At 40.2% G+C, this 20058-nt stretch overlaps 4 protein-coding genes across 4 annotated transcripts; 2 read left to right on the top strand and 2 right to left on the bottom strand.

Moving 5' to 3' along the window:
• The first annotated feature begins 1646 nt into the window (after positions 1-1646).
• On the top strand, positions 1647-5313 carry rhof (ras homolog family member F). Its single transcript, XM_073477706.1, has 5 exons — positions 1647-2057; positions 2340-2427; positions 3840-3949; positions 4254-4388; positions 4626-5313. The coding sequence occupies exons 1-5, from the start codon at positions 1923-1925 to the stop codon at positions 4788-4790; spliced, it is 633 nt and encodes a 210-aa protein (XP_073333807.1). The 5' UTR covers positions 1647-1922; the 3' UTR covers positions 4791-5313.
• A 220-nt stretch (positions 5314-5533) lies between these two features.
• On the bottom strand, positions 5534-15070 carry tmem120b (transmembrane protein 120B). The gene is made up of 12 exons (XM_073477705.1): positions 14965-15070; positions 13063-13181; positions 12580-12696; positions 12430-12489; positions 12240-12335; positions 12055-12144; positions 11874-11939; positions 11688-11749; positions 10058-10150; positions 9701-9765; positions 9339-9407; positions 5534-7984 (listed from the first exon to the last, which is right to left on the bottom strand). Exons 1-12 carry the CDS (start codon positions 15025-15027, stop codon positions 7868-7870), a joined length of 1017 nt encoding a protein of 338 aa, XP_073333806.1. The 5' UTR covers positions 15028-15070; the 3' UTR covers positions 5534-7867.
• A 942-nt stretch (positions 15071-16012) lies between these two features.
• Positions 16013-17186, top strand: morn3 (MORN repeat containing 3). The gene is made up of 5 exons (XM_073478414.1): positions 16013-16157; positions 16262-16419; positions 16506-16665; positions 16757-16941; positions 17076-17186. The coding sequence occupies exons 1-5, from the start codon at positions 16013-16015 to the stop codon at positions 17184-17186; spliced, it is 759 nt and encodes a 252-aa protein (XP_073334515.1).
• An 887-nt stretch (positions 17187-18073) lies between these two features.
• Positions 18074-19998, bottom strand: orai1b (ORAI calcium release-activated calcium modulator 1b). The gene is made up of 2 exons (XM_073477920.1): positions 19633-19998; positions 18074-19535 (listed from the first exon to the last, which is right to left on the bottom strand). Exons 1-2 carry the CDS (start codon positions 19744-19746, stop codon positions 18978-18980), a joined length of 672 nt encoding a protein of 223 aa, XP_073334021.1. The 5' UTR covers positions 19747-19998; the 3' UTR covers positions 18074-18977.
• Between the last annotated feature and the right edge of the window lie 60 nt (positions 19999-20058).

Raw genomic sequence — 20058 nt, 5'->3', positions numbered from 1 at the left:
TCATGCCTTAAAGCTGCCTGTCTACTTCACACACCCATATCACCTTACTATACCTCTAAATGTTACCTCCAAAACCAATCACTATATTTTGCTAATTTAATTAGTTTGTTACCGGGTGAAGTGTCCGTACATTGGATCCTGGGACGATCGAGAGTAGTTTGTCCTGACGCCCAATCTGTGATGTCACTGCCATGTTCAGCCATACAGACTGCACAAAGACGTATGACTGATGTCTTGCTAGTAAATCCCCCTGGGGATTCAAAATGCTCACATTAAAAGGGAGACCACTATTTCTATCAAATGCATTTATGGGTTTCATTATTAGATTCATTTAGACTGGCTGCATGATTGCTGACAGTGATGGAATGTAACCAAGTACTTTACTCAAGTACTGTACTTTAGTATTTCTATTTTCTGCTACTTTATACTTGTACTCCACTACATTTTGGAGGCAAATATTGTACTTTTACTCACTACATTCATTTGATAACTTTAGTTACTTTGCAGATTGCATGGTGCATCAGAGCCACAGTAGCTAATTTTTAAATTTATTTTATAAGGAATCTGATTTAAAAAAATACAACATTTCTACTTTTTCTCAAGTACTGTCGGTATGGGTGAATTTCACTTTTACTGAAAGTAATATTTTAATACAATACCATTAATTTTACTCAAGTACAAGTACAGACACTGTGTGCTGAAAGGTTTATTTACAGGCTAATACTCTTGAATTTTATACAGTCATACTGTAGATATCAAATTAAAGGTGCAATACGCAAGAAAAATTAGTTTAAAAATGAACTAAAATGATCAACGGTTTGAAGTTATGATATCTACTGAAGTTAGCATGCTAACCAGTTAGCACAGCATTGCTCCTGTGCTAGCAGTGTAAACACCAACACTCCTCCGGTGCTCCGAGCTCCCTGCCTGATCCACTAGATGATTGGCTAACCGCGCTGACTAGCTAACGGCAGCTACAATTAGGAGCAGTAAGCGGTTACCGTGGTGATATGCTGCACCCTGTTTGTTTTAAGTATGAATTTGTCAGGTGGTCAATTCTTACATGTTACACCTGTAAATTATATTAATTTCTCACGAGGTAGTTCTTGTGAGCATGGAATCTCACACATTAGACTGACATTTAATTAGTTACCATTAAAGGTATATTCCATACTTATTCAAACATCCCAGTCTGACAATAAAAAGGGTGGGCAACCGACAATAAAATGCATGAGGACATATACTGAAGAATCTGGGAGAAGTGTGGCAGCTGGTTTATTACTTGTTATGTTATGGAAGAAGAAAAGGCTGTGACCTTTTTACCAGAGTTAGTTCCTGAGAAAAACAAGTTCACAACAGTAAAAAGTTGTTATGCAGGTACATGCAGATACACGTCCAGCCAATTCACTGGTATCAGGGCTTATCCAGGGCATGGACTCATGACTTCTTTGATAAGAATCTAGGAATCTTAATAATAACTGTGACTTCAGCATTAAGCAATAACATTTTCAGTGGTGTCTCATTTGCACACCGCTGTCAGCGAAAGGCAGAGCTTCAGATTGAGTACCCACCCAGAATATTCACATGCAATAGAGGAAGTAGGAGCAGCCAGACTCAACATGTGCAGCTCAGCTGTGACTCTATTCATACCGAAAGATGCTGTCGGAGGGCAGGGCTGCTAATAGGACAGGAGAGAAGTGTGGGGGGTCAATTGGAAACAGCTTCAATGTGACAGGAACAGGAAGCGGTGAGCAGCTACCTGGTAAAACATGAGGCGCGTCTGTTCCTCTGTCTCGACACTGCCTGTAGATCATCTCAGTCTTTCCAAATATAGATTCATTTGCCATGTATTCAACTTAAATCTGGAGGGAGTATCTTCAACACCATCCTGCCTGGTACCGGTGTGACTGTTTGGAGGTGAAATGACGCAAAACGGTGTCGGGGCTGGTAAAGGTCCCACAAAGAAAGGAACAGAACTTAAAATTGTAATAGTGGGAGATGGAGGCTGTGGGAAAACATCACTGCTGATGGTTTATGCCAAAGGTGACTTTCCAGAGGTAAGAAGAGCTTCCATGTCATGTATTGAACCTCATCTCTTAATATTGTATCTTCATTTATTTCTACAGATATGTTAATTCTGACATTTGTGCTTATCTCAGCCCTTTTCTAAATCCAAATTTAGTCAAATGAATGTGAGCTGCATTACCTATCATTATAGGCCTTATTCATAAAACTTTTATAACCTTTAAAAGGGCAGAAATATGAAAAATATATAAATATACAGTATAGTTCTAGTACAAATTGGATATCTTTCTTCCTTTTCTGTGTGTCAAAAACAGAAATATGCGCCATCAGTGTTCGAAAAATATGTGACCACTATCACTCTCGGAGGAAAAGAGATAAAGCTCAACCTGTATGACACGGCTGGTAAGACTCTTTATCAGAAATCACCTCCATGTTCAAACAATGTGATTCATTTGTGTTAGTATCAGTGCTGCACCGCTGACATTATGTGGAAAGGCATGAAGGTCTGGAGCAGGCTGACCTCAGTGATCACACACCAAATGGAATATATTATAAACATTGTCCAGATAAACAATGTTATAATAATAATAACCTAATCCATTTGGGGGATTAATACAGTTATCTATCTAACTTATAATAATAATAATAATAATAATCATTTTATAGTTAAGTTAAGTTAAATAGTTGTTAAATCTTTTAAGATGTATAAAGTTCAGACCTCCCCACACTGTGTGTTCAGTCTTTATCTGGTTGTTCTGACACAGAGGAAGTGGTAAAGGTCGACGCTGACGTTGGAGCATCATCAACATCATCTTTTAGGAACCGACCAGCTGCTAATCTGCTGAGCAAACTGCTATTGAATCAAGTTTAGAGGGAAATTTTGTGCGAGAGACTGTTTTTCACTTCAAAAATAAGCAGAATCTCTTCGCCCCCCACCCATAATTATTGTTTTATTCTTTTTTTCAGTGGATAAGACTCTCTTTATACTGTTTTTACTGTTTATTACAAATGTATATATCAAAACATTACACTTTGTATGACCTTCCATCTGTAGAGGTGTGTTCGGCAAGTTTCAAATGTTAAAAGCACCAAAAAAACAAAGGAAACAAAAAACCCTAAATCGAGTAAAATCTCCCTATTCCTCTTGATGTAATGTTCTGAATTTGTACATCAATTTGATGTATATGTTCGTTAATGTATTTTGATTTTAGCCATCGACCAATATCAAAGTCAGACTAATATTTGAGTGTCATTTTTAATTAGTTCACAATATACCACTTCGCTTGGCACTTTGTGAGGATTTACCTAATTGTGTTAAAGTAGTGTTATGAAGGTTAACACCAGTCCAATTATCAGTTAGTTTTCAATTCATAATTTAGTTGATATTTGCAGCGTTATATGGCTTTTTGAAGAAAAAAATATTAATATTTGGCCCATTTATGTATCAAAGTGAGCACCATTTTCTCTTAGTGGTACCTAAATTGGGGTATTGACATGGCATGGCATGTATTTGAGAGACGTCTGTATTTCTGTAGGCCGTCAAACATGAAGTTTCCAATGTGAACAAAAGTAATTCTCAGGAACACTACAGTCAGACAGCGCCGGCCGCTTATCTTCTGTAGAAGTGTAGCAGGGTGCCTTACATCAGCGGAAGAGGAAGCTGAAGCCAGGATGTGGTTTCATACAGCTACACCAACTTTGTACCATACGTCGTATCTTTATGTTCAGGCTGCTGCATCCACTTCACACGTTACACACATGAATGACAATAACGTTTATTATCTAACACGTCTTGTGTGCCTGCACCCTTTCAGGACAGGAAGACTATGACAGGCTGCGGCCACTCTCGTACCAGGAAGCCAATCTGGTGTTAATCTGCTTTGATGTGACCAGCCCCACCAGCTTTGAGAACGTCCTCATAAAGGTAATAATTCATACTGTGTATTAACAACCTGCCAACGAGAATGTCACTATTTAACTGGAGTTCAAATTCGGTTAGTTAATGATTATTAGACTCTGGTATGTTGGTGTTGGCTGCATTCTTTCGGCTATGATTAACTCATGCAACTGTGGACATTGACCCTCTTGAATGCAGGTAGGACTCTATGCTGTGCTGGGACTTTCTCCTCTCAGTGTAATCCTGAAGCACCACACAAGTCTGATGTGAAAAAACAGAATGAACACACAATGACTCAGATAATTCATTCCTTACATTTGCTTTCACCCAGTGGTTCCCAGAGGTGAGGCACTTCTGCCGGGACATTCCGGTCATCCTGATCGGCTGCAAGACTGACCTCAGGAAGGACAAAGAGTGTGCGAGGAAGCTCAAGGCCATGAATCAGGCTCCCATCACTTACACACAGGTAAATGAAGAAGACGTGCAAACATTCAGTGATCTGAAAACAGGCCTACAGAAGAGGAAGTGCCCTAACCAGAACCTACAACCACAGTGTCAGTGCAATAACAGATACAGAACAAATACAAATACACAGTTTTCTTTACTTATATCCAGCAATGGAATGTAACTAAGTATCTACTTTTACAACACTGCTTATAACACAGCCATAGAGTCTAATTCTTGGTGTTGGTTTGGGATGCAGGGTGATGAGACCCGGCAGCAGATGAATGCAGAGCTTTACCTCGAGTGTTCGGCCAAGTATCAGGAGAACGTGGAAGACATTTTCAAAGAGGCCACCAAAAGAACTCTGGCCTTCAATCGAAAACAAAGGAACTACAAGAGGCAGAAGAAATGTGTGGTTTTGTGAGGTCAAAAGTACAGGAGGCATGAGGACAGTGACCACTCTCTCACATTGGGAGTGGTTGGACGTTCAGAGGCCAAAGATGCTCGCTGTGTAACCAGATGCGGGAGCAGCTTGGTTGGGGATGCGGGGCGAGGAGACACTGTACCGCAAGTCTGCACCCCATTGAGTCATCCTTTAAAGTCACAAGAGGTAATGACGTAACAGGAAAGACAATTTTGCAAGAAGCAGCAGTGCAACTTGAAATACCTTGTGTCAATATATATTTTACTCATATATGAGAAATGTTACCTTTAGTATTGTTTTATATATATATTTTTTTCTAATAGAAAGCTTTGCACTGTCTCCAAACCGGTACATTTTATCAAAACATTGTGTATTTTTTCAGAAATATGAGTGCTTCTTGTATCTTGTAACTTTTTTCCAAAGGTTTTAATAATTTCTGATGTTTTAAAAATGGCTGGTGGATCACAAGTACTGTAGCTTTAACAGTTTTGAGGAAATAAAAAAATACCTTGATGAACAGCCAGCAAGACAAGTTCATTTCCAGTAAAACAAGCACACTGAACTAGAATTTGTTTTGGAGCCATGACAACTTGCAGCACGGCTCTTATCTTTACCAACAGTGCCCACTAGTGTTGGAACAACTGAATGTGTTCAATGGCTGCACACAGTAACCAATCAGTAAATAACAGGTACAACACTGTAAACTATATGTTCTCTCTGAGCGCACAAGAAACACAGAAATAGTGTTTTCATTAGGTGTTTAATTATTAATATATGTTTTTTTTTACAACAATGTACACAGATTGCGAAAGTGTCAACTGTCTCGTCACTGATCAAACTCAGGCACGAGTTACAGTCATGAAACAAACAAAGACATTGTTAAACATCAGCTACATCATAAAAATCTGGCAGCTCTCTCTCGCATCAAATGTAACATTTTGGTCTGTAACTTCAATAAAAGTGATGCACATAAATACTGTGATTCTCTTCAGCATGATTGCTTGGTGGGAAATGACAAAGGTAATGCTACTTCCTTTTGATTTTCCAAATAAAATGAGACGGACATTTTTTTTTTTTGCTCCGACAGGCTGGAGGGAGAATAAGGCATTAGAGAACCTGACACTACTACAGCTGTTCGTTTGAGCCCGTCTGACCTTTAGCTGAAAAAACAAAAAAAGACCCTTGTGTAATATCATAGAACAAACATGAAACACCAACCAGACGACACTACAGTGAACTAGGGCAGAGGCTCCAGATCTGGTCATAAGTTAATTCATACAAATATTTTTATTTTATATGGTGATTGGAATTAGAAAAACAACAATCCAGCACATTTTTAGTCATTCCTCTGTAGTTTAAGTTTTACAGTACTGGTGCTAATAGCAGCATTTGATCATAATACATTTCTAAAACATCACATAACAAGAGGGAACTAAAAGCATTATGTTTTTTTCTGCCAATAAACCAAAATATGTGCGTAGACTTCAAATGTTAAGTAAGCTTGGGGAAAAAAGAAAAAAAAAGTGCAATATATAACAATCAGCCATCTTGAATTCATACTCCTAACACACCAGAGTAACTGCCAACTGTATTCTTTTTATACATCCAGGACCGTAGCTATTGTTAGCACGTTAGCTCAGTTAGCTGTGCAGCTAGCCGGACCACCAGGGGAGTGTTGTTGTTTTTTTTTTTACTAGCACAGGAGCTTTGGCCGCTGGGAGAAAGGGATTTTCAGGACCAAGGCTAGCTTGTTAGCATGCTTACTTCAGTAGACATCTCTTCAACACAATACATAGAAGTCTTTGACACAGCGTAAAAACTGATATTTCTTCACGTTCTGTTGATAATTTTAGTACGTTTCTGAATTCTGTATTGTGTTGCAGAGATATCTACTGAAGTTAGCATGCTAACCTGCTAGCCCCAACCTGTCCCAGTCAAAAGCTCCCCTGCCAGTGATGTAAACACCAACAGTCCTCCAGTGCTCCGAGCTCCCAGTCCCAACTGCTAGCTGGCCAGCTAACTGAGCTAACTAGCAGTAACTTTGCTGGTACGCTGCCCCCCATTTGTTTTGAGTATGAATTCAACAGGTGGCCAGTTCTTACATATTGCACCTTTAAGAAGGAGTATGTGAAACATACTAAACCAATGTATGCATTAGCATTACGTTAATGAAAACATTAAGAGTGTAACTACTAGGGAGGAGCTCGCATGAGAACAACCGTTTTTTCAGAGACAGTACATGTTTTTGTGTGTGTTCTTGTGACTTAGCCACATAATAAGATTAGCCGTTAGCTCATACAAAAACAGTTATGGCTTTTGTGGCCGCTGCCTGAAGGGAGAAGCAGCGTGCCCTTGTTGTCCAACTCTATTGACGAAACAGAGCAGACTCCAGACAGACAAAATACATCAGGAGGGTTTTTTTTCTGAAAACTGAAGGTCATTTTGGGCAGTCAAGTATCACGTTTATAGTTTTTGATGTAAAAAACAAAATATGTTTAGCAGTGAAATAGCACAACAGGGATTAACTACACATAAAAAGTTAGCGAATTCAAGGAACGAGTGCCACATTAAACAACTGTGTTCAACCCAGAGACAGTTTGACCATGACTACTTCACAGAAGTATGAAGCATGTGCGTGACAGACATTAGGTCTTCGAAGGCAAACTATATTCTGTTGAAACGCTGCTACCTGCCCTCTTTTAGTTGCATATGATTTGAACAAAGGCTCTCTGACAGATTCATGCACTGACACAATAAAACACACACATTCTTTCCACACACGTTGGTATGTACAGGGTAAAGCGACAAACTGTTCGTCTGTCAGGCGAACATCACTTTGTGTTGCGACCGACTGCGCAGCAACATCGACGACGAGTCATTAGAAAGCAGAAGCCTGTTGGCCAGATACTTTGGCTGGACGCTGCTGCTGCCGTCAAAGCCTGAGAGAAACAGAGGTTTCAGCTTCGTCTTCTCCCAGCCTGATCAGACTGTGGTCAGCCTGTCAAGCAATTGTGCGCGTTGGTTCGAAATTACTGGCCTTTTGTGAGAATCTGACGTGTCTCGCCTTAGTTATGGTCTCAGTCATTCTTTTGCACCGTATCCTGGTTTTTCTGAATCTTTTGGTGGACGACCTTTAATGTGGTGAGGAAATTTCCCAGGAACAGGACGAGAAATGTCAGTGCCAGCATAAATACCTGAAAGAAAGAAAAAAAGAAAAAACACAGGAAAAGGGTGTTTTATTCCAAGACAAAACATGATTTGTAACTGGATATCTATATTGTGAAAGTTGAAGTGTTCGGACATGTTTAGATAAAATTCTGTCACTAACACTACACAAGACTTAATCACAGGTCATTTCCAGTTAAGTATGTGTGCTGCATGAGTCTGATACAGACAAACCTTCCCTGCACACACTCCCTTTGACTTATAGGGCTAACCTCAGTATTTTCCAACCAGCCGGGGACAACACTTTTCTAGAAATTGGTACAATATTGAGGAAGGCAGTTGAAGCCCACAGCTGTGAAACAGACTGCCATATAAACCAAAGCACATCCCAAATGCTCATCACCAAAGTAAGTCCACTTAAAGTGCTTCTTTTGCCACTGACAGGCTCTGATTGTTACTCTAAGTGTTACATTTAAACAATAATCTGGCTCTACATGCCATTTCCTCACACTGCTTCTCTGATGTCTGCTCTCAGTCTTGCATTTTTTTGTGAGTCAGTGGAAAGACAAACAAAGACGTTTTTGGTGTGTTTTATTTTGTTTTTATGTCGAGTTTGACTTAAGTGTGGTGTACAATGATAAAATGACTGTTTCTTCAAATGCAGTTTGCTTGCACCCATTTCTCGTTAAATAAAAAGGATCTTGTTCTTTAACAAGGTGGTTCAGCTCTGTAGGAACCATCTCCGTAATGACACCGAGAACAACCTGAGCCTGTCGGTGGCAACAACAAGCACTTTAAAGTGTAACTTCACCTATTTTACACTTGGTGTAGAGTTTACAGGCCCCAGAGGAAGCTGCATGCAATGGGATAAATGTCTCCAGTGATGTCACTCAGGCCATGTTGCATTGTGGGTATTGTAGGCACCAAGTTTTGAAAAGTAAGAAGAAGGTGTGGAATTAAAAAAAAGGAGATATCTCTGGGTTTGTTTTGTCAATTTTGATCATTTGTTTTACTTTTCAAAAACTGTCCATAATGAGCTCAGCAGTGTTGTAGGAGTGCAATGCTAGACCACTGGTTGACATCACTGGAGGATAACTAGACCTGTAAATACACTTTAATGTGTAAAATTGGTGCAGTTACCCTTTAATTGGACATACTTTGATGGATGTATTGTATCTATACACCACATAAATACAGAAGTTACCCTTTAACTTCAGTGGCCAACTCACATCACCAACTCTAAAAATGGCCTCAAATATGCATGTGTGGACACCACTTCGATTCAGACAAACAAACTTTCTCCTTTTGTCCAAGCGATTTTTTAAATCTGCCTCGGCATGTCTCTTGACATTTAAGTAATGGATCTGCCAATGCGATCCTTACCTGCCACTCCTTGCAGTCCTCGTGGCCTGCCAAGCGAAACAGGGTCACAGAGTTGTACAGCTGCCAAAACTGTGGATGAAGAGGACGAATTACCTTTCATAACGTCCCTGCACGCTAGGGTTGCACATGTAAGATTCACTTTGATCCACATCTTTCTCCTTAGATGATGCAGTCTTTCAAAACAATGGTGTGATCTTTTAATGCACAGAATACTGATCAAACAATGACTGTTGGTGTAAAACGACCCCATACGCTTACAAGATCTTATGCAATACCTCCTGATTTTAAAATAATCGGAGTAAGGTGTTCAAGCTGTAGTTTGATATTAAAAGCATTAAGAGAAGGAGAAAAGTTTGACTTACATGGCCGAAAAAGAGGAACGGCAAAAGAAAAGTGAGGCCTCTCCACATCCAGGACTGAAATCCCTCTGCAGAGACACAAAACTGTAACAGTGACCATGGGACAACATGACACAGACTACCACACTGTTGTTCTTACTCAGTCGTCTCCGCACAACAATATGACATTAGAGGTGGTCTGAGAAGTGAATTCACTGTGGCTCTACTCAAATTACTCCCGACATCTGCGCGGCAGCACGCTGATGTTAACAGCTGCCTCCATCTCTCACCTTTACCCTATTTTTCCAGACATGGCGTTGCAGATGGCTCAAGAGTTCAAATGATTGAAATGACTAGCACCCGAAATAGCTTACAACTTACCCACTGTGAGGTCCAGCTGATTTCTCTCTCCCAGAGCTCGCAGCCTGTATAAGCAGCCGCTCTGGTAGTAATACTGGAGGAACTGGACAAAGCCTGGAGGACGAGAATTACACGTTACAGCACAGTCAACACTGAATGGATCAATAAGGTTCAGATGATGTCTTCGTACTGGAAGGGAAAATTATTTTTTGTAGACTAGCATCAGCTTATTACCAGTTCCCAAAACATTTAATGGAATAAAAAAAAAAGTCAATAGTAGGCTGTGATTTGAAGCTCTGCACAATGAAATGAGGTCATTCTGTCCTCAAAACAAAACAAAAAGAGACAGATAACGGGCCACCTTATCTCAGCTTGATGTGAGGCTTTGAAATAGGACCTTCTGTCTGTTAAAACATTTGACTTGTCACCACAACCAGAGATCCCGATCACATCGGTTGTCACATCATGCATGTACATGTGATATAGGAGGCAATGACTTTAACCACCAGTGGGTGAAATGACTTTACTTCTCTATTCTGGTGAGAAAAAAAAACTGTTCTTCACAGAAGAGCAGCTTTGTTAACTAATAGCAGGCAAGCAGTATTTACATCCGAATGCAAAACTGGTGTCATGGTTCATGTCCTTAATTAGTAAGATCTTCATTCAACGAGATCCTTGTGTCCAAATACGGCTGTTCACGTCGATTCAGTTTAGATCAGCTATTAATGAGTAAAGTTGAGTCACCTTCCCTGATGTTCACTTCCTCTAAACGTGTCCATACTGTATGTAATCACAATACAGGCAGGTGATACTGCCCTTCACTTGCTCTAGCCTCGGTCTACTATTGTACTGTGATGGAGCAGAGCGATAGCATGTGAAACAGTAGTATATAGATTAACAGTGCTGTTCATTCGCCTTCATTTTTGTTATTGGCTGAGTCTCAGCACCTGACTACTTAGATATTCTAATTAACGTGGGTCATGTCACCCGTTACTTATTCGCCATCTGCTCTTTTTTCATATTATTTTCATAACAACAAAACATGGTAGAACAGGTAGAAGTGAAACTATAACCAATTTAATCTGTTAATAGTTGATTGACAGAACATTCATCAACAACTATTTTGATAATTGATTAATTGTTTAAGCCATTTTGCAAGCAAGAGTGCCCAACTATCTGTGGTTACAGCTTCTTAAATGTGAAAATTTTACTTATCATTGTAAACTTAATATCTTTTGTTTACGGACTGTTTATCCGACAAAACAAGATACTTGGTGAGTTCACTTTGGACTGTGGGTGATATAAGAGGCCTATGGTTCACTATTATCCAATCACTAAAGACAAACTACTTATTGATCAATTGTACCTCGGCAATTAAATTAAATCAAGAAAATAACTAGCAGATTAATCAAGATGATCAGTTGTAATCTAATCCTATATTCTGGTAATCATGTGGCTAAAATAGCATATACAGTGTGCATACTCCAAACAAAATAGGACTACATTTTAGGTAGAGTATATCAGACCAAAGGATAAAAAGTTACTGCTGCTTTCTGAGGATGAACCACCTACAACTAGGAGCTCACAGTATACTGCACATATGACAGTAACACATTTTGTTCCAAGTCTAGAAAGCAGATTAAAGTCTTACTTTGATATATGGAGAAAGCAAGAAACTGGCTTCTGAACATCTGATACATGGGCCCCTCTGGCCTGTGAGGAGACACAGAGTTAAACAAATGCAGTCAGCAGTCACTAACCTGCAGGTTTGTTCAAAAGTAAATACGATTGCTGAAACGGCAGCATGTCACGATGAAACCAAAGACGAAAAACTCACCAGGTGAGCATCACACCTGACAGAAAGGTGGATACATAATGATGAGACACCCACCAGCCTTTGATCCTGGAGAGAAAAAGAGCACAGGAATAGATGACAGCTGTCAACCCAGTATTACAGGATGCACAAATACAAATCCTAGCACAGAGAAATCATATAAAAGGACAGATAAAGTGCACACCTGGAGCCATTGCTCATGAGGATGCTTTCCCTTATGGTCAAAGTGCAGTAGTACCACACCAGCAAAAAGTTGAAGATTTCATCAGTGACCCTAAACAGAAATGGAGAAATTAAACAGTGAGCAGCTCTTTTAGACTCTGATAGATCAACAACAACACCGACTGAAGGGCGAATAAGTTGTCTCACCGACAGTTGAGAAAGAAGAGGCAGGTTATTGCTCCAAACATCAGGATTATTGTCATATAAAGCTTGAACTTCTCATACTCGTCTTTGTAGGCAAACCTATGGGAGCGAAGTGATGACAAATAAACACGCGTGCATTTAGAGTCTGAACCTGTATTTTCACACTGTTCTCACGGCTGAATACTTCACATACTTTGCCTGGTTGCTGAGAAGCGTTACGTTCACGTTGCCCAGGACCAAATTCAGGTACAGCCTGAAAACACACACACACAAAAAAAAGAAATTACTGTCAGTAATGTTGAGTGATTAGTTGACTTAAAAAAAAAAAAAAAAAGGTACTTACCCATTTCTCTTTGGCAAATATGCTTCCATATCAAAGAACACATTTTCTTTATCTTTGATTTGTGTCTTGATGTCCGTTATTTGTTCCAGTTGTTTCTCGTCACATGATTGCGCACACCTGTAAAGAAAAGACAAAAAGATCATGAGTGGAAAAGTGAAGAAGAGGAGGAGGAAGGCTCTCCATGAACTTAAGACACAGTATCTTTCCTGGTATGTGTCAGAATGATACAGTTAGTAATAACTTCACTTGTCATTTCCAGAAATTTATCAAATTTTAATAACTGTATACCGTTTCCTCTCTGATGACTTGGCTGCAAAACCGCTTCCTTGAGTGCTGACAACATAAACTTTCATGCACACTTACTGCAGCCTGTTCAGTAAACGCGATACTGCAAAAATACACTCACAAGTGCGTCAAATTGGACAATGAGCCAGACATGCAAGAGAAACACGAGGAGTTCGGTCCTGATCAGAGAGTGCTTACTTGGTCAAGCTGTGTCGTAGGTCTTTCAGGCATTTTCTCTGTTTACTGATGGAGCTGCTGCATGTTGCCTGAAGGTTGGTGAGCTCCTCAAGTTTTTGCCTGTATATTTTGTGCGTTTCCTTGAAATCAAACAGACACACAGTTAGAATGGAAACACTTCTAGGAATAGAAACTTCTGATGAAGCTCAGTGATGAGACATGCAAATTTAACACATGTCATATTACACTGAAAACACTTGTGAACAAACATTTGAAAGCGTGACACTGTCGAGAAAATTCTCCGTGGACAACTCTGGGAAGCTCTGGGCGAACAAAGTCTCCATTCAGGGAGAGATGGAAATGCTTCACCCTGTGAAAACTTGTTTCACCCTACTGCCAGAGCATAAACAGCCCATGACACTCTATTATATGGTGAAATTTATATTCCAGTTTATGTGCAACCATGCTTTCAGCAGCACTGTCTGCGTTTTTTCCCCCCATCAGCAGGACATGGTGTGTTGGGGTGAGGACGCACAGTCAGCAGAGATAATCCCATGGTCTGAGGTTAGGGACTCATCCCCATCCCCCTTAAATATGATCAGCAAACCCATGACATTATTTCTTACATTTTTTATTTGAATATAGAATATCCAAGACTGAAAAAAGGTCAATTCTTGTTAAAAGTTTCATCACAAGGCCTGGACAAATGTTCTGCGTAAGCTACTGTACATTTGTCGTTTTAATCGTAGGCTTCCTAGAAAAAGTGCTGTTTAAATTGGACATTGCAAACTGAATTTTACTTGGTTGTAAATCTAAAAAGTTCATAAAAATACTGAACTAAAACAAAACTGGGCCCCGGGAAATGTTTGATAGGAGGCAATGAACTCAATGATCTACTGTCTGTCAGCTGTGTTCTTGTGCAACCCATGCTCCAAGATCAGCTACATCCTGAAAAGTGGTAATAGATCGTGACCTTTCAGAGGGGGAAAAGCAAACATACAGCTGATCACACCAGTATCTCAGGGTTTTCTGTGCATGAACATCACATGACATTCAATCAATAATGTTAACATGATGTTTTGAAGGTTTACTACAGGTCAATCAACAGTTGGGAAGGAAGCAAGTACATATAAACACGAGAGTGTGTCATTAGTTATTCACCATGACAGGTAAGCTTCTTTTTTAGATGGCTGAAACAATTGACAGTCACCTTCATCCTCTTTTCCCTACGGATCAGCTCCAGATTTTACATTTTGATGTCATCACAGGTCCACATCTCAGCTGTCTGAGTTGCATGAGGGGGAGGGCTGGTCGTGCCACATGATGCTTTATCACACCTCAACGTGAACGGCTTCCTTTCCCCATTTTCGACTGCTCTTATTGTTGTTTGAAGTTAGCCGGTTAGCAAACGTGAGCTAGCGTGGTGATGATGTGTGATGATGCATTCAATGACTAACGTTGCGAAATCATTTACTCAGGCCAAGGGACAGAAACAACAAACACGTGGAGTTACCTCTACGACATTTACGTAACTTTGGTAAGCAATACGTCCACATTAAATCAATCGCACAGTAGTACACTGTCTGTGTGGTTAGCTAAGTTACTGTAGCTGCTCAATAGCCTAGCAGCAAGCAACCTGCTGCTAATGTTAGCAGTTGGGACACAGGGATGTTACAGTGAAGTCAGAAATGCTGGACGTAAGGTTAAACATACCCCATCCCTCTGATACACCCCCCACAACAGCACAGTTATTGGCTCAAAAGCTGCGTTTACGACTGGTCTGAGAATGAATGGCGAATAGGAAGGAGCCATCCAAACTAACGTAGCTGCTGAGAGTATCGGCTGTCAGTGCCATCCACGGCAAGCTACAGCCAACAATCTAGTTAGAATAGATAATATGCTCGTTTCGGTTTTTCCTGTCACCTGTAATTGTTGATATTCCTCGTCAATTTCCTCCCACTCCGTCTGAAACTTCGGTTTGGACATTGTGGTACAGTGGATGATGTAGCGAAGAGGACGGCTTCACAAGGTTTCCACCCCGAGTCTCTCTCCTCACACTGACTGTCCACTCAGACGCCTTTTTAACTGGGCTGCACGGCGCATGCGCACATCGTAAAACGCCCGCTGTGGTTGAACAGTGGTTGAGAGATAAGACACCAAGTGAATAAAAAGAAACCAGACGAATAAATTAAAACGACTCAGGCATTGGCACCTGTGCTTCCCACACACACGTAACCAAAAATTAAAATGGAATTTTAATTTATTTTACACTGCACTAATTGTAGTGCACAATACGGTTGCTAGGATACGGCAGATACTCGGCTTTTCTCGGTTGCGGGCAAGCTAGTAAAGTTTATACTTCTAGCTAGCTGGCTAACAGGTTTTCTTGATTTACTCGGTAGCTAAACAGTTTACGAGCAGATTGAGTTTAAGTAAGTCATCCGCTCGGACACATCGCTAAGGTACAAATACTTTGCTTTGAATGAGTGTTTGACATCCTAACGTTACATTGGTGGGTGATCAGTTAGGCTGTATGGCAACGTTAACTAGGTTAGCTAGCATTAACCAGCTATATAACTAGTGTTGGATGGGCTTGAGCTACCAAGACTAATTTGAGCAAATGTAGCTAACTTTATCCTAAATGTGCGTTAGTATTAACCTCGTTTTGTTGTAGGACTTATTTTTTTTAATCTGCACTGTCTATATAATATCAATAAAAACAAATGCTGTAATGCTATCTAGACACGAAGAATATGTTAGGTGATGTTTTTGTCAAAAATATCATGTGTGCACACATTCCTTTCCCCTTGTTAGCTAACAGTGTGTATACATTTGACCTGCTGCATTGAAAGGTCAATGTAGAGTTTTTCTACTTCTACAATGGTATTGTCAGTTTATGGAGAATCTTTGCAGCTTCATATGTGTAACATGTTATTTACACTATAGGGTTTTCATCAAGCTATCCCCAGCCATGCCATTTATTAAAACATCTCATAAAACTCAGCCAATGTCAACATTGCTGGATATTAAGTCACAGAAAAGTGGACTGCGGTGCACAGTCTTCTCAGTCAATGGAAATGAGTACACTGGAGAGTGGCAGGACAACAAGAAGCATGGTGAGATACTTGTTAAGTGTGAGCTTTGACTAAACTCCACCTGGTTATGAGGCATAACATACTTTGGCTACACTATCACTAAAATGTTGACACATTTTTTACAGGGAATGGAACTCAGGTTTGGAAGAAGTCTGGTGCCATTTATAATGGCGAGTGGAAATTTGGAAAATGTGATGGACATGGTACCTACAGCGTGCTACTCCCAGAAACAAAGGAATATGCAAAGAAGTACTGTGGTGGATGGAAAAATGGAAAGAAGCATGTAGGTATTTGATGTTCTGTTGCACATGAATAATCTAACACATGTATCCACACTGGTATATTTTGCATAATTTTCTATCTCTTTAGGGCTATGGGACCTACCTGTACAATAGCTCAGCAGTTTACGAAGGGGAGTGGAGTGAGGACCATCGGAGTGGCTGGGGAAGGATGTACTATGAGAGTGGAGATATCTACGAGGGAGAGTGGATGAAGGATAAGAATCACGGACAGGGCATCATTCGTTTTGGTAAGAGCGCTTTGCTTTATATACATTTTTAAATCTAAAATAGATTATAGTTGAGTGTGGCAAGATGGTGAATTTTAAATTTGTGTCCAAGCAAATGGAAACTGGTATGAAGGCAACTGGCGAGATGGCAAAAAGAACGGAAATGGGAAGTTCTACTATTCTGACAGAGGCCAGCTTTATGAAGGCTTTTGGGTGGATGGAGTAGCAAAATGTGGGACCCTCTCTGATTTTGGGAGAGATGAAGCACCGGCACCGACGAAGTATCCGATTCCACAGGTACAACATTTTGACTATGGATATTTTTACAGTCGCACATTTTGGTTATGTGACACAACAAGTTAACCATGGGCAAGGCTCTTTGCCAATGCATTATTGTGGATTAAAATATAAACATATCTTTTTTTTTCAAGTTACACCTGGTGGATATGCAGTTGGTTTTAGAAGAAGCCCAGTTGGCCTGCCTTGATCGGCGCAGAAGAACAATATCACCAGCAAGTTTACACTCCACAGACAAAGCATAACAAAGGACAATAAATGGCATGATGGCATTCAACTTGTTGAGTTTTGTCAGAATATTTACACAAATATCTAAGTTGTTCTTGTCTGTGAAGCAAACCAAAAACATCTACTGATATTGCTAATGAGTCGAAAACAATAGTGATATGATTTAACACGTTAATCCAGTTTACTACCAACAATAACAATTATACAGTCATGATAACAAAATGCTAACTGCTAACTTATATTATCACAATCATAAGGGCTAGGGAATATATTGATATTAAACTGTTATGATATGAGACTATATATCATTTTATATTTTGGATATCATTATATCATGATAAAGGGAAAGAGTTGTCTTTTCCTGGTTTTAATAACCGCATTATTATTAAATTTATGTCGTTTTCTGAACTTACCAGTCTGTTCTACTTGCCTTTACTTAAACTTAGTCATTTATCCACATTACTGATTATTTATCAAAACTTGCATTGTGTTACTATATTGTGAAAGTATTAATAGTCATCCCTACAATATTGTTGCAATCTTGTGATCGAGGTATTTGCTCAAAAATATTGTGGTATTTGATTTTGTCGCCCAATCCTTGTATTTATGAAGTGCTTTTGAGAATATTACAAAATATTGAGATTTATATTGTGTATCCCTATAGAGCCTAATAATATTACAGTACTATTTCGAGGCCATATCACCCAGCCCTACACATGATAAACCGTTCAGCTTTAGGGTTCCTAAATCATCATCAAACTACATACATGAAGAAAAATATCTAAAATATCAAATATTAGCCTGTACTGTATTTTCTATATGCTGCATTCAAACAACACTTGTACACTCTGAAAGTAACGGTTAACCCAAAACAATCCATTATTCAGTAAGAAAGCTAGGATGCTGTGTTTTGTTCACAGTTTAATCGTTTACCTAATCATTCAGCAAAATAAAAAAAAAAGGATCTTGTTTCATCACCACCTTAGCCCAACCTCTAATTATGAAGACATAACTGCACCCACATGTGACATGTTAACACCTATTAACATCCAAGTTAACAAACTTAACTTGAATTTGTGCATGCATCTCCAACCACATCTGTAGTTCTACCTCCAATACACACTCATATTCACCAGTTTCTCTAAATCAATCAAATCAAAGAGGAGAAATGAAAACCCATCATCAGACACGACTGGCTCAGTCTGTTATCCAGCATGAGGATGATGGTTACAGCAGATGTGTATTAAAATGGTAGAAAAAAATTGAAACTTTGAATGTCAAAATTGTGTTAATTTTAACACCATAGCCAGTGCTACAGATGTCAGCAGATATTCTTTAATAATACTGTGCTGTACTGGCAGCTGTTGAGTCAGTCTACGCAAACAGCAGACAAATGGTGATCGTTACAACAAATGGTGTACACTGTGAACACGGAGGGTTAAATACTTGTGGTTTACAAAACACGACAAGGTAATTACGTTAACAGTGTTCACTGAAAAACTAAACACAGCAGGCAACAGACAGGATTCAGAGTTATTGTTCAGATGTCTCTGCCACAATGTCACAGATACAGTAAGTCAAGCAAAAATCACAGTTAAGACTTTCCAAATATTTGAAGTTACATGCACTATGGCAGATTGGTGAGCTCACAGTTGATCAAAAATGTCTAAAAAATACAAACTCTTTTCACAAAAGTACATTTCACAACAAAGAGGTGATACATCATCATTCCTGTAAAAAATTAGAAGCCAATAATTGGGCTTCTGGATTGGAGGAATCCCAATCAGTCAGAGTTCGACCATAGACATCTATGGGAAATGTGAACTTGGAGGCTGCAAGATTGAAGATTCCCCTCTGTTGTCCAGCTCGTTCTGTAGCCTGGTGAGATTAGACAGCTCCTCCAGCTCCTGAAACTGTCTGTCAGTCTTGTGGCTGACCAAGGAGCGGTAGAAATGCACAGCAAAGACTATGAAGACTAAACCAAAGGGGACCATAATAGAGGTGGAGGTAATAGCAGCAGCCACGCCTGATGAAACTGTGTTATTGCTGGACTTGTTGGGCTTCACAGGCAAGAATTTAACCCAGCAGAGTAGAACCACCTCGGCTAGGAAGAGCAAAGTACCAATCACTGTAGAAAAAGCCCATGCCAGCTCGATGTGTCGGTGCATTCGCTCGTGTGGAGACTCCTTCACAGAGTTGAGGTTGTGGACATTGCTGACAGCCTCTATATTGGGCAGAATGCAGGTGCTGACCATCAGAGCGAACAGGTGGACAGCCACAAGCACAGTGGTGCAGGCACTGAAGGCAATGAGGAGGGCAGGTGGGTAAGGATAGCTGTTGTCCAGCTGCACTTCTACCATCGCCACCTGGAGAACAGGATCAGGAGGAGAACAACTTCAAACACATGCCACTACTGTGTGATGTGAGTGGTTAATCAACAGGACGGCTCGAAGACAACGTTACCATAGCAAATCCAGACAGCAGGGCTGACGTCCGGCTGGAAGCCTTCAGTTTAGCTCGGCTCAGGTACAGCTTCCTCCAGGACAGAGCCTGCAGTGAATGCTCGTTCAGACTCATGTTGCGCCTGTTATCAAAGGACTGGACGAGCCGCGCTGACGTAGTTACCTTGTTACTCCTGCGGTACACGACAGAAACAAGCCTTCAACATGCCAGCAGTGTACGCTTACAAAACATTTCACCTCGCCAGCTGACGGAACTGCGGAAGCTATTTTTTCACCACTAGTGTCTCCGGCGTGTTGTGCTGCCGCCTGCACCTTACATTACCCATAAGGCTGCGCGCCCTGAAGGGAACATCCGCTTGCTGTCGGTTACGTTTCGCTCAGTCGTGTTTACTAATCAGCCCCTGAGTCAACACGACGTTAGCACCAC

The sequence above is a fragment of the Pagrus major genome, chromosome 12 (genome assembly GCF_040436345.1).
Source record: "Pagrus major chromosome 12, Pma_NU_1.0".
Lineage (NCBI taxonomy): Eukaryota > Metazoa > Chordata > Actinopteri > Spariformes > Sparidae > Pagrus > Pagrus major.
The sequence above is the reverse complement of the archived record's forward strand: the minus strand, read 5'-3'. Positions and strand labels throughout refer to the sequence as shown.